This window comes from Ovis canadensis, chromosome 19 (assembly GCF_042477335.2).
Source record: "Ovis canadensis isolate MfBH-ARS-UI-01 breed Bighorn chromosome 19, ARS-UI_OviCan_v2, whole genome shotgun sequence".
In the NCBI taxonomy this organism is placed as follows: domain Eukaryota; kingdom Metazoa; phylum Chordata; class Mammalia; order Artiodactyla; family Bovidae; genus Ovis; species Ovis canadensis.
The window spans coordinates 25453160-25467620 of record NC_091263.1 but is presented as its reverse complement, the minus strand read 5'-3'; the positions used below and the strand labels follow the sequence as shown (position 1 = coordinate 25467620).

The 14461-nt window shown below is 38.1% G+C and overlaps 1 protein-coding gene across 5 annotated transcripts in view; it reads right to left on the bottom strand.

Moving 5' to 3' along the window:
- Positions 1–14461, bottom strand: part of GOLGA4 (golgin A4) — a 104655-nt gene that overhangs the window by 27969 nt on the left and 62225 nt on the right. For all 5 annotated transcript variants that reach the window (XM_069561302.1, XM_069561303.1, XM_069561304.1 and 2 more), the window contains 6 exons: positions 13038–13216; positions 10932–11060; positions 7920–8075; positions 2142–6385; positions 1171–1292; positions 628–758 (listed from right to left, as the gene is read on the bottom strand). In XM_069561302.1, the coding sequence (XP_069417403.1) occupies positions 628–758; positions 1171–1292; positions 2142–6385; positions 7920–8075; positions 10932–11060; positions 13038–13216 (4961 nt within the window). The remainder of the gene's footprint in view (positions 1–627; positions 759–1170; positions 1293–2141; positions 6386–7919; positions 8076–10931; positions 11061–13037; positions 13217–14461) is intronic.

Below are 14461 nucleotides of genomic sequence, written 5' to 3'. Positions count from 1 at the left end.
ATTGTTTTATACTCAAAAATATTCTGGAGTCCAAATACTCACTAGCATTCGTGGCTTATCTTTATACATAAAAATGACAACACTAATCCACCACTAGTAGAATAAACAGTATACTGAATTTATCTTTCAACTGCATATAAAAGATTTGGCTGGTGTATTCTTTTTTTTCATCTTTTTTCTCCCTTGAGATCAACAAAAACTATGCAAATTGGGTAGGGATGAAATAAAATTAACTGGCCCTCCTGAAAAGATCCCAGTTAAGCTCATACACACACTAACTGTCTTAAACACAAGCTCTCAATTCTTAGTCTGGTGATCTCACAATTTGATCTGAATCTGGGAGATAGAGAAGAAAATCCATTCTTCCCCTTACTAACTCACTGTTGCTTCAAGTATGCCTGGTAAGCAGACACTGATCAGAAAACTACAAACCTAGCAGAAATCAAACAGACTCCTCATAAATCTGCAAACAATGGAAAAATACTAATTTCAATAATATTGAACTCCCCTCCCCCCAAAAAACCCTCTACATTAGAAAAACAGGAAATCTGACAGCCCAGTCTTCTTTAGCACTACCACGAAATCTATTTCACCTAAATTTCAAGAGAGAGAGAGAAAATAAGGTACATCAAGGATTTCTTCGTATCTTTTCGCCGTTCTTTTTAGATCATCTTCTTTCTCTGCAATTTTTTTATATAACCGATTTGTCTCTTCTTGATGGCTTTCTAAAAGTTCAGCCTCCACTTCCTGGGCTTTATCTAATCAATAAAAAAAATGGACACATACAAGAAAATATATTAGGTAAGAATTAATATCTATATCCCACTATCTGTAAGAATCCTTGTTCCAAATTATCAATAAACTTGATTAAAATCAACTGATCAAATTGATCAAATGTATCCTTCTCAGGGAGCAGCAGTGCCTTCATCAGGTAATTAATCAGCCAATGCTTTCAGGTTCTTCCACCTGCTCCTTCCCTCTGAAAGGCAAGTCACTTTCAAGTAGCACAGTTTCTATCAGTGAGCTTTCTTGGGCAAGAATCATTTTGTTTCTACTGTTTATAATTACATAAAGCACTTAGCACAATGTGAAAAGAATAAGCTTAAATTATAAATAGCCACTGCTGACTGATTCTGATTTGATTTTTATTGAATTCAAAAGTTTACTTACCGATGGTCTCCTTTATGGTCATTTCCAGTTCCTGTTCCTTTTGTGCCAGCTGTGTATGAAACTCTCTCATCAGCTGTTTTAATGTGGAATTGTGCTTCAACTCAAGATCTTCCTGCTCCTGTCTGAGTACCAAAAGATGAAGAGCTAATTATTGCCATACAAAAAAAGCAGTGCATATAGTCTGATCTCACTGGTATCCAACCATATTTAAGGGTGTGTGTGTGTGAGCACACATGTACGTGTCTCCAGCCACAGAAAACTTCTGGAAGGCTAAGTAAACTATGATTAACTCTAGGGAATGGTCCTGAGGATTTGAGAATTTTCATTTTCCACTTAAAATTACCATATACCATATACATCATATACATCTATATAACAACATTAATACTAAAAATAATAGAACAAAAAATAATTACTGGGTTATGTACCTAATAATCATCATCTCATACGCAAGGAAAGAGTTTTTCCCCCTTAAATAGACATGGAAAAACACTGCTTCTTGCATTTAATTGCTTTTATTTCTCTTCAGCATTTAACTTAACTATATTTACAAATTTGATTATTAACAAATTTAGGTTATGAAACTTAACTGTATTAAGACACAAAAAAGATTTCATTAGGGAAGATTACCTCAAAAATAATCATACTGGAAAAAAAAAAAACAAACCTTCCTTGGGCCTTCTCTGGTGGTCCAGTGGTTAAGACCCCCACTGCCAATGCAGAGAACGCAGGTTTGATCCCTGGTCCAGGAAGAACCCACATGCCTCGGAGCAACTTAGCCCATGCACTACTAACTACTGAGCCCACTTGCCCAGATCCGGTGTGCCACAACAGGAGAAGCCACCACAATGGGAAGCGCATGCACCGCAATGAAGAGTAGCAGCCTCTGCTCACGGCAACTAGAGAAGGCCTGCACACAGCAACAAAGACCCAGCACAATCAATAAATAAATAAGATAAATAAAAGCTTACTTGATTTTCTCTTCCATTTCTTTTTCATACTCTTTCTTTACTATATCCAGTTCTTGCTGATGCTCCTTCCGCAGCACTCGAATATCTTTCTGCAGTTTAACCACCTCCTGGCTCAGCTTCCTCTTCTCCTGCTCCGCCCCTGCTAATTTAAACTCCAGGTCATTGTGATCGGCCTCCATGTTACTAAGCAAGCTGGGCTGAACCACGTGTGATGTGGACTTTCCTTCAGCACTTTCTTCCAAAACTTCTGTGGGTTTACTTTTTCCATTCATCTGTTGTTGTAGAGCCTGTAAACTTTCAAGTTTTGAGGTCAGCGCTTCGATTTCAACTCTGTGTCCTTCCCTCTCTCTCAATAAGCAGGAATCCAGCTCTTTTATTTTTTGCTCCAAGATCTGACAGGTCAAGTCCTCCCCCTGGAGCGTTTTCTGGACATTGTCAACCACATTTTCCAAGTTCTGCTTTGCCCCTGTGTTATTTTTATCTCCTCCTTCTTCCAAATGCTGGGAAGAAACCAAGGAGTGTTTCTTGTTTTTTCCTTCAAGTTCTTCTTGAAGCTGATTTATCGTCACTCGATCCTCATGTTGTTTTGCTTCGGCCTGTTCTACCTTTATTAAGAGCTCCTGGTACTTGCACTGTATTTCAGAATGAGAGGAAATTATTTCTTCTTTTTCCTGCTCCAGCCTCTGCACTAACATTTCCTTTTCAATTAAATTTCTTTGTAAGACATTGAGTTTTTCTTCACATGCATTCTGCACACAGCCTTGGGAATCTGCTACTTCCTGCTCAGTACACACTGCCACGTTTTCTGACAATCTAGGTACAGCTGACGTTTCTGATTGTGGTGAACTTTCCACGGACTTCAGTTTTTCTTCCAAGACGTGAATTTCTCTGTCTCTTTCCTGCAGTTTCGTAGTTAGCTCACTCAGATGGCTTTCTTTGTCTTTTCTATATTGCTGTTCTTTCTCTTCCATTTGTGATAACAACTGTTTCTTGATGGCAGCAATCTTTTGTTCAGCTTTTTTCTTCAGTTCTGCTAATTTCGCAGCACCTTCTAATTCAAGTCTATCTTCCAATGCTTTTAACTCCTCTTCTTTGCCTTTCACAATTGAATTCACATGTTCCAATTCCTTCTTCACAGATTCAAGTTCAGATTTCATGGAAGATGCTTGCTCTTCAAGTCTTAAGACTTTTTCTTCAGCCTCTTTAACCCTGTTGTCCTTCTCTTCTCCTAACTCTTGGATGTGCTGGAGTTTCTGAATCATTTCTTTCTGCTCACTATCCTTTTGTTGATGGTAATTTTTAAGAACTTCATTTAAGGACTCAATTTCAATTGTTTTCTGAGCAACATGCTCCTCTAATTCCACAATTCTCACTGTTTGAGTTTTTAACTCAGTCTCTAAATGGAAATCCTTTTTCTCCATCTCACTCTTCTTATCTTCCATCTCACCCTTTAAATATTCAAATCTTTTCTTTTGCTGATCAAGGTCCTCCTTCAATAAAGTTAACTGCTCATCCTTTTCACTGGTTTCCTTTGTTTTTAACTCAAGCTGCATCTGCAATTCTTTACTAGTATTTTGGTACTGTGTAAATCTTGACTGTGCTTTCTTCTTCCACTCTGAGAATTTGATGGACAAGTGATCTGCCTGTTCCAGAGCAGACGTTTTCTCTTTAGTCAGAGTTTCAACTTTCAAAGATAAATCTCGCACTTGATCCAGCAGTTCCTGCTGTACTTCATCATGTCGCTTACTTAGTGATGAGATGGCCGCTTCTTTTTCAGCTAGGCTGATGCTATTCTGAAGCTGGGCATTCAAATCAGCTAGCTGTTTACTAAGACTGCTGATCTCAGCTTTCTTTTCTTTAAGCTCTTCTTTCATCATGGTGACAGCATTGATGTTTTCTGACAACTCTTTCTTCAACTGTGTGATACAAGATTCCTTTTCTGAAGCAGCCTGTTGCTGATTTCCTCCTTCTTTCTGTAAGGCTTCTTTTTCTGTGACAAGACCTTCGATATCAGCCTTCATGCTCTTAATCTGACATTCTTTTTCTTCCAACTGATGTGTAGCATGTTGAAAAGAACTATTTAGTACATTCTGCTCTTCTGTTAGCTGTCTAAGTTGTGCTTCTAATTCAGAAACCTGGCAAGTTTTGCTTCGTAGTGCCTCCTTCACTTTAGCTGTGTGCTGTTGACAATGGGAGATTCTAGAGAGAATGGCATTGATTTTACTGCTGCTGATGTCGACGAGCTCACTTGTTTTAGCCTGTAGTAAGGCTTCAGTCTTCTTAGAGTAAAGGTCTAGCTGAACTGCCAGCTCCTCGGACAGCTTTTTGAATTCCAGGCTTTTGTCCTCCAGGCTTTTCTTACTGCTGTCGTGTGAAGATTTCAGACTCTGGAATTCTTCATCTGTGGTTTTCAGCTTCTCAGTAAACTCCAAAACCTTGAGCCTGTCTTTTTCTGCCAGCACCTTCAGCTCAGCTACTTGCTCTTGAAGGAAAATGTTTTCCTTCAGAGAGCCATTCAAGTCAACCTCCAGCTTTTCAAGTTCAGCTTTTAGTTTAGTCTCATTCTGTGTGAGAGAATCCATGAGAGCAGCATTCTGCTTCAACTGTCCCTGTAATTCCTTTAACGCGGTATCCTGCCTAGCACCCTCTTCCTTCAGCCACGCCATTTCCTTGTTCATCTCTTCTTTTTCACACCCAAACAGGAGCATCTTTTGCTTCAGTTCTGCTACCTCTTGTTCTTTCTCCTGTAACTGGATATCATGTTTTTCCTGAAGTTCTTCAGCTTGCTGACTAAGTTTCTGCTCCCAGACTGCTATGACATCATCGAGCTCTCGCCTGTGTGCCTCAGTGAGACTTTCTATTTGCTCCTTTTGGTTTGTCTCCAGTCTTGACACTGCATCATTGATTCCAGCTGAGTTAGCCTGTGCCATTTCCAAAATTTTGGCATTGAACTGTTTTTCTTTCTGACTGAGCTCCAGAGCAGTATTTTCAAGCTCTTTTTTAAGTTTGGCTTCCTGATCCAACAATTTCTTCTTCAACATTTCTTGCATCTCCTTTGCTTTCTGCTTAATTTTTTCCATCTTTTTCTCTTGATTTTTAAATTTGGCTTCATATTCCTCTTGCAAAACACGAATACTGTCCTCCTTGGCTGATAATTTCTGTTTGAGTATTTCTATTTCTTTGCTCTGGGCTTCTCTCATTTGTAAAATAACATTTTCCTTTTCCATTAAGAGTTGCTTTGTCTGTTCCTGCTCTGTGCTGTTATCTTTAAGTTGGGATTCATAGAGTTGGGTTAAAGATTTCACTTTTTCTTCCATTTCACGATTCTGTTTTTCAAGCTTCTGCAGTAGATCCTGCACCTGGATTTTGTGAGTGTCTAACTCAGCACAAACATCCTCCTTTTGAGCTTCAACTTCAGCTACCTGTTTGGTAAGAAGAATTCTTTCTGTTTCCAAATCCAACAACTTCTGCTGCAACTGGGCCAGCTGCTCCTCATGGACTTTAGCCTGCTCATGCGCTGTGTTCTGCAGTGACTGGAAAAGTTCCAGCTTAGTCGATGCCTGCTGGAGTTCCCCTTCAGACCTTTTGATGTCTGCCTCTAAACTTTCCACATGGGCCTGATGGTCTTTTAAATGCTTGTCCTTTTCCTTCAGGAGAAGCCCAAGCTGGTTAATTTCATCTTTTAAGGCCTTTTCAGTTCTCTGGATAGAAATCTCTTGTTCTTTAATGATATTGTCAACCTGTTGTTGGTGATGATTTTTCTGTTCATCCAGCTTGGCCTCTAATTCCTGCTTCACTCGACCTGCTTGATCCTTTAGTACAGAAAGTTCTTCTTCTAGCTTGTCACGCATTTTTAATACTTCTGACAATTCAGACGATAATGATTCCAATTCTGTTTGCTTCACATCAAGCTTTTCCAAAGTCTTTTCATTCATTTCTTCTATGTGGGCCTGAAAGAGTGTCTCTCTGTCTTTCACCAATGTTTCTTTCTCTTGCTCATACTGTTCTCTAAGTTCTTCCATTTCAGTCTGATGCTGTTGCTTTAAGACTCGGAGCTTTTCAGTCCAAATGTTATCTTGCTGATGCTGCAGACTTTCCAATTCTGTCTTGTGTTTTTCAACCATGATTGTAATTTCTTTATTGTGCTTATTTTTTTCAGCTTCCAAATGAATAGTTAAATCTTCTGATTGATTTTTATTTTCTTGCAAGCTTTTTTCCAAAGAACTTTCTAATTCGAGAATTCTCTGTTAATGAAAACAGATGTGTTTTAAATTTATTAGCAATGATACACATGACATGATGTCTACACCTCCTTAAAAACTACAATTTAGGTAAATAATCTTGCATGTCATATCAAATACCAGAAAGGACAAAGAATCTGTGCTCAGTTCCTAAAGGAATCATGTAATGAAAAAAAAGATTCTATTTTTTACACAGTTCATAATTCCAGATTCTATTTGGTTAACTATTTCAACTATCTACTTTTCAAAACCATTCTGAATGGATAGTAGGGGGGGAGGGAATGATAAACTAGATAACAGTAACTGTTGGTAGAAAGATGAGTATTTTTTTCTGTTTTTAAAAAAGCCTATCATAGTATTCTATTACTTTTATAACTTAATTTTGAAAGAAAAATAATGTATCTGGCTTTTCACCAAAAATTATTACTTAGATGTTTTCAAAAAGAAGGAACTTACACCAGAGTAATTACCAAAGCAGTTTACGAAAAGTAATAGTAATAGTAAAATATTATTATCTCATGAAAATATCAATCTTGATTGAAGGAAAAAGAGCTAATTAAGGCAGAGCCAAGGAACATCAGAACTGGAATGGTATTAAGTAATTATCAGATGCAACCTCTTCATGTGACATGTAAGGAAATTAAGGTATAATTAATTTATAAAGCTAACAAGTGAAAGATGCAGGCCTCCTGAGTACCCATTCCCCTTGACTATGCCACCTTACAAAATGTTGGAAGTGGGCTAATAAGACATAGTTTAGAAATATGCATAAGAACTGAGACTGTTTCACTGTCTAAATTAGAGCAAAAGGGTTTAAAAAGTCTAAGTAGCATTAATTTATTCCTAATAGGTCAAATATTTCATGCACTGTTAAGGGAAAGAACAGAGGGCCTTAAAAATGTGCACACTGAGATAGACATACTTACCTGCTCATAACAGGACTATTTTTTAATATGGGAAAACAGGAGAAAAATTAAGTGTAAACGTAGAGGAACAGGGTATATAAATCGATACAACAGAAAATGAATAATGTCCAGACATGGCATGAGATGAAGGTGAAGAGGTAAGAAGGTGTCAGGGCAAGTGCTGCCTACAAAAGGAGGCCTCTTCCTTAGGATGAAGGTGAGTAAGTAGTGGAGCAAGGATGCTGCACTGCTTACTGAGGGCACAGAACCGGAGCGAGTGCCTGACAAATACAGTCAACCAAAGGCAGAGAGTCAGGAGCACCATGAGGCAGACACCAGACCCCTCCCACAAATAGCTCTGACCATCTACAAATGGAGTGTACGAATGTGTGCGTGCTCAAGTTGCGTCCTGACTCTGCGACCCCGTGGACTCCAGCCCACCAGGCTCCTCTGCCCACGGGATTCCCCAGCAAGAATACCGGAGCAGGTTGCCATTTCCAGGAGCACACATATATGTGTATCTAAAACAAAGTCTTCGCTACAACTTTATAGTGACTGTACATAATACGAGTTTTCATGTATTAATACAAGTAACCCTACAGCCCGGGGCCCTGAACAGTGTTTAAACTTACAGTTCTGTATGTCTCTGCTTCTTGTTGAAGGTCTCGAAGTTTATTTTCACTCTCTGTGAGGATTGCTTTCTTCTGCAACTCTAACTCTTCCAAGGCCAACGATTCTTGCTGATCTTTTTCTTGAGTGATCTTCAAATATTCTGACTGACTTTTTTCCTGTGCCAAAAACAATCATACGACCTTAGACCCATGTAGATCTTCAGCATTCTCAAAGCACTGCCACAGGAATCATTCATTTCATTTGATCTGCACACCAGGCCTGTGAGGTAGGCAGCATCGTTACCTCTCTCTTCTCACACTCTGGTCTGCAGAAACAGGGCATAGTGGCTTTCCCAGTATGGTCTGGCCAGTCTTTGCCACAATTACAACTAATATGAAAAATTTCGTTTCCAGTAGCCCTACTGTGCGAGTGCGTGCTAAATAAGTCACTTCAGTCATGTCCAACTCTCTGCGACCCCATGGACTGTAGCCCGCCAGGGTCCTCTGTCCATGGGACTCTCCAGACAAGAATACTGGAGTGGGTTGTCATGCTCTTTTCCAGGGGATCAAACCTGTGTCTCTTATGTCTTCAGCACTGGCAGGAGGATTGTTTACCACTAGCACCACCTGGGAAGTGTATGTACTATGTATTCACTACTTAAAATGCTTTGCAAAATATCACTGAATGTGCAGGGTCACATAATTGTCACTACCTCTAGAGTTTGATATTTCTACTCTAGGCCATAGACTTACATAATTTATATTAATTTAGGCTGTAAATTTATATAATTTGTGAGAAATACCTTACTATGATAGGGAACCCCACATGGAAAAGCTAATCAAAATGAGATTACATGTGAATACATGGAGTAGATCAAGGAACTCTAAAAGTCTATACAGCTCCTAAGATCTGGCCCATTTCACTCTGGTGAAGTATATTGCTTTAAGGAAAGATTTTGTACCATACTGTAAGCAGATTGATTTTTTAAAAATTAGTTTCTATAACATCAATTTTGAAACATCATTTTAAACATACTAAACTGTTTAACATAAACTATAATTTAAATGCATTGCCATCTATGCCCATAAATATAAAAGAGGAAATGCTAATAGTCTGCAGAATTTTGACTCTCAATCCCAAACTAACTTCTTTGAGAAACTAGGTAGGAAGAGGAGTGGAAGGGGACGAGAGCACGTGCAGGTATGTGTGCTTCATGTGTTATGTGTGTCCTGCGCTCACTAGTTGGAGTATGTCTGAAATTATCGATTCCCAAAACACAGTATTAACAAGGTCAATGTTCAGAGTCCAGTGCCCCAGTTGCATGTTACTTGCTCAGTCATGTTCGACTCTTTCGTGACCCCTTGAACTGTAGCCTGCCAGGCTCCTTGGTCCATCGGATTCTTCAGACAAGAATACTGGAGTGGGCTGCCATTTCCTTCTCTAATTACAGTGCCCCAATCACTCCAGCATGAAAACCCATGGCAGGTCTTAATGGCAAGAATTTTTAGCATCATCCCCTGCTTCATTTATGTCCCTAGTGTCTCACTTTGTTCCTTTAATTTCCATGCTACTATTTACGCTGTCCTGTTGTAATTTTTAAGTACTCTTGTAAACAACTTCAAATCCTTTTTGGACCAACAAAGAATACAAATATGTGCCCATACAGATGTATATTTCACAACCATGAACTAAACCCCTAACCTCAGCCAACAGTACTGTAAATCCATGTGTCTCTTGGCCCCACAGAGATTACAGAACTCCCTGACTCAGTTCAAGGATCACAGCTGCTGGAAAGCCTCAGAGCCCCAGGTCCAAACCAGAGTGAAAACAGAAATGAGGAAAAGAAAGGAGATGAAAATTATAAAAACTATTTTTCATCCTTTCACACTAAAAGTATTTTTTAATTATACCTATTATCTTATGGATAATAACTTCACGTGAAAACAATAATCTACATTTTTGGCATTAATACTTCTGGAAAATCCCATGGACGAAAGAGCCTGGTAGGCTGCAGTCCATGGGGTCACTAAGAGTCGGATATGACTGAGCGATTTCACTTTCACTCTTCACTTTCATGCACTGGAGAAGGAAATGGCAACCCACTCCCGTGTTCTTGCCTTGAGAATCCCAGGGACAGGCGAGCCTGGTGGGTCGTACAGAGTCGGACACGACTGAAGCGACTTAGCAGCAGCAGCAGCAGCAAGGTAACTTATCTAAATAGGCTTCTCACAATTTAAATAGAATAGTTTTTGTTTCAAACCTTCAGATTATACCATGGCAACAACTCTTTCTTATCTTTGCTTTTTTGGTTATTGTTTTAGTTAGTTCAAGCCAGTTTTTTCTTATTTTACTTTATGTTTTTAACATCATATAGACTGAAAATTACTGATATCATTCTACTTGAAAGGAAAACTGCATACGTGCTCAGTCGTGTCCGACTCTTTGTGATCCCATGAACTGCAGCCCACCAGGCTCTTTTGTCCATGGGATTTTCCAGGCAAGAATCCTTGTTCCTCCAAGGAATGTTCCCAACCCAGGGATCAAACCCGAATCCCCTGTATCCCCTGCATCAGCAGGCGGATTCTTTACCACTGTCCATCTGTGAACTTGGTCATTTTCATTTTGTCCTCTTTAAAATGCATTCAAGCAAGCTTTCTGAGCCTTAAGCTCTGATACATTCAGTCTGGTATCTGATATCTATCAAGACATTCTTGCTAAATTATATGCAGATGCTGGCCAATTGCTTCAGTTAACCTATCCTCCCCTTTTTTTCCCCATAATCACAGCCTACAGCCAGGGTAAGAGGAATGATCCACAAACAAACTGATTAATGAAAGCTTGTTAGACAAGCAAATTTAATGTTCAGACAATACTAAATCAACAAATTCTGACAGCCTCATTCCTGCCTACAGTCAGTCTCTCTGCATCCTCAAAAGTCAAGGCTGAGAGTAGTGTGACCTCAACCTAGAAGGCAGGGGTGAGGGCGTGACAACTTTATAATGAGGGAAAAACAAAATACTGTAGGTACTTACAAGAGCTAGTCTCATTTGCTCCTGAAATTCTGTTTCTTGGGTCTGAAGCTTCTTCATCAGTTCCTGCTCTTTGCTAGCCAACTCCTCTTCATGAAGCTTCTGTAATTTAGCAATCTGTTCTGAGGATTTCTGAAAAGCAGCCAAATAGTTAAAAGTGAAACATCCAGATAAAACATGTCACTCTACAACAAAATAATACTTTATTATAGTTCAATCATCAAGCTAACAGATTCCTAAGAGGAAAAATCAGAACATATTTCTCACATCAATCAAAAGTCACAAAATTCTTGAGAGTTTAAAGAAAAACCAGTAAAGGGTTGCTCCTCATTTAGGACATGAAGAGCTGCAGCTTCAATAGTCAGTCCTATGGGGCTGAAGTGCCAATTCCACATCTTATAAAGATGTTCCCACCAAACAAGATGGGGAAGCATAGCAAGGGGAATAAGGATGCATTCAGAGAGGGCACTCCATCATGGGCAAGGTGCCCTGGCTGCACCCATCTAATTATGCCTACCTTTCCAGGCATGTACTACTACTTACTAAAAAGTTTAAGTATTGGTCTTGTTCTTTCTTGAATAGGAAGACTCAAATCTTATAAAAATGTCAAACCACCCTAAATAAATTCGAAAATTTAATAAAATCAAATAAAACTACCAAGCAAATAAGGGAAAGCCCACTGGACAAAATAAACATGGAGTAATAGCCACAATCTTCTGAACATAAGAGTAATGAGGGGCTATCAAGCACTGGAACAGTACGAAGCTAGAACATACTGTGCAACTAGCGCAGTGTGATACCAGCATGTGACCAGACAAAGCAGTGGGGCGGCACAGGGAACCCAGAAGACCCAGACACAGCACTACAATGATTTAGTATGGAATAAAGGCAGCATGGCATGTCAGAAGGGAAAACACAGGTTACGAAAGAAGTGATTTGAAGACTACTATGTAGTCATCTGGAAAAGATTTAGGTTGGATCCCTACCTCACTCCTCACACTAAATAAATTTTAGTTGGATCAAAAATTTAACCATAAAAAATGAAACCATAAAAGTGTCACATGAGAAAAACACTTTTTTTTTTTTACTCAATTGAGAATGTCTTAAAGTAGAACAAAAATTTGCTAACATTTAAGGAAAAGAAAACTTTTCTGCATATCACCCCCCCCCAAAAAAATGATAAAAGACAACAAATTGAAAATTATTTGGATAAAAATATCTATCTCCAAGGGCTAATTCTTACTATAAATAAAAAACTTCAGTAAGAAATCAGTAAGAAAAAGTCCAACAGTCCAAGAGGAAAAGGAATCAGGATTTGATCAGGCAACTCAGAACAGAAAACTATAAATTCCATGTAAACATACAAAAACATGTTTGTCATACTGGTAAGAGATATGTATATCAAAACTACAGTGATGTCATTTTTAACTTAGCTCATAAAGATTTTTAAAAAGTCAGGTAACAACATCTTTGTCAGGGCAGGAACATATTCTAATACTTGAATATAAATGGTCCTCCATCAAGCTTGTAGCAACTAGGCAATGATTAAAACTGCACATCACTTTTGCCTGAGTAATATTCCACTTCTAGGAATCTATTCTAAAGAAACAGATGTTAGTGAATATGATAAGGATATTCACAATTTCAAACAATAAAAACTGAAAGTCTAAATATCTATCCATCAGCAGAAGACTGATAAAATTATGAGCTATTCATAAAATGAAATCCTGAGCTGTCTTTGAAACAAAAAGGGTATCACTATTAACTCAATAACAAAGAACAATAACCAAGACAGATTATTAATTTGGGAAAGCAAAATACAGAACATTAAAAATAACATGCCATCTTTTATTTAAAAAAAAAAATTAAAGAGAGGGTTAGAAAGCAAAAAAGAGAAATTATATGCAGAGATTACCTCTGGGAAGTATACTCAAAAAGATACACATTCATTTCTTTATCAGAATGCTTTTTTCCTATATCCTGAACATCATGAAATGGACATGGTCTAAAATATAAACTTACTCTTCTTTACTGCAGAGAATGTAGGAAAAGTATAAGACTTAAGTTTCAAAATTGCTGTAACCCACTGCAATCTAGAATTATTCTTACTTTCGTGACATCAACAACCTCCTGCTTCACGCAACTTAATTCCTGTTGAAGTCTGACACGTTCCTCCTCTCTTGCTTTTTCAATGGCTTTTATTTGCTCATCCATTTCTGCTTTCATTTTTCTCCGTGCTTCTTCTGTTTTCTGGGCTGTACTCAGGGCTTTCTCAAGTTCCTCAAAAGCTATAATGAAAACAGCAGAAAACAAGTATCTCAAGAAATACTATCATTGAGCTAAAGTGTTTTACATTCAATTGACGTGAACTAAGAGCAGCAGTAGCAGGACATGTTAAAAAACTCATCGCTGTTTAAAGCCAAGAGGCATTTGAATGGCAGTTCAACAAAGCCACAAGAAAGGTCCAGTCACTGAAAGCAATTTGTCATTGAGTTCTTGATTCAGATATTAAGATGGCTTATACTGTATGAACTTAGGCTCAAAGTTGGAAAAAATATTAAATGACTAAAGATTTGCCCCACTCTCCCCACAAGTGTCATTATGGATAGCAAATTCATAGAAATGAATACTTGTACCTACTCTGTAGCATATAATTGCAATTGCTTCTTTGTCTGCTATGCAAGTTCTTATCTATTATCAATAACTAGGTAACACTACTGTATACTCACTGGGATATTTTTAAGGATGAAAAAATTCTTCTTTGACTAATCGTATTTTCAAAAAAAAACCTCTTAACCATATAATAAAAGCAGGGTTTTTTCCCTAAACATTTACTGGCTGAATCACATATGTAACCAATGTATTTTGATATGAAACCTACTACTTCTGTAAGTTTCAAATTAATGTAGCTAACTAGTAAGAAATCTTTTCCTGATTCAAAAGTGTACAAAAAGGCACTACTAGCATGGAGTTTTGGGGTGAAATAAGTAAGAATACAGGCTCTGCAAAAACAGTCACCTAGGCTACAATAATAAGATCTTTAAGGACAGCTCACCCAGCATCAAACAGAATCTGACAGCATGGGTACAAGAGCTGAGTAACTAGACACCGGAAATACATGAGTATGTGTGTTTGTGTGTATATGTGTGTGTGTGCATGTGTGCACTGTGTATGTGTGTAAACACACACTTTCTCTCTCTCCCCCTCTTTCTGACAAAATAATGTCCTGTGAAAATCCTAGTGCTATTATCATCCTCAACTATTTTCTTTAGTCCTCAAAGGATAGAAGATTTCCCTTTACCAAAGAGAAGAACTATAAGTAAAACATCAATTTTCAAGATGGGTTTTAATCCTTTTACGAAATAAATATTCAAGGTGACAATTCATTGACATGTGCAGTATTTTCACTTTCAGTGGTGTAAGAAATGTGGAACTTCAACCGATGATATCCCATAAAAAGCCCTTTCATTAACTACAATTTCACTTAACAGATAGCGGTTTTCGCAAAGAAACTGCATACCTAAAGACAAACT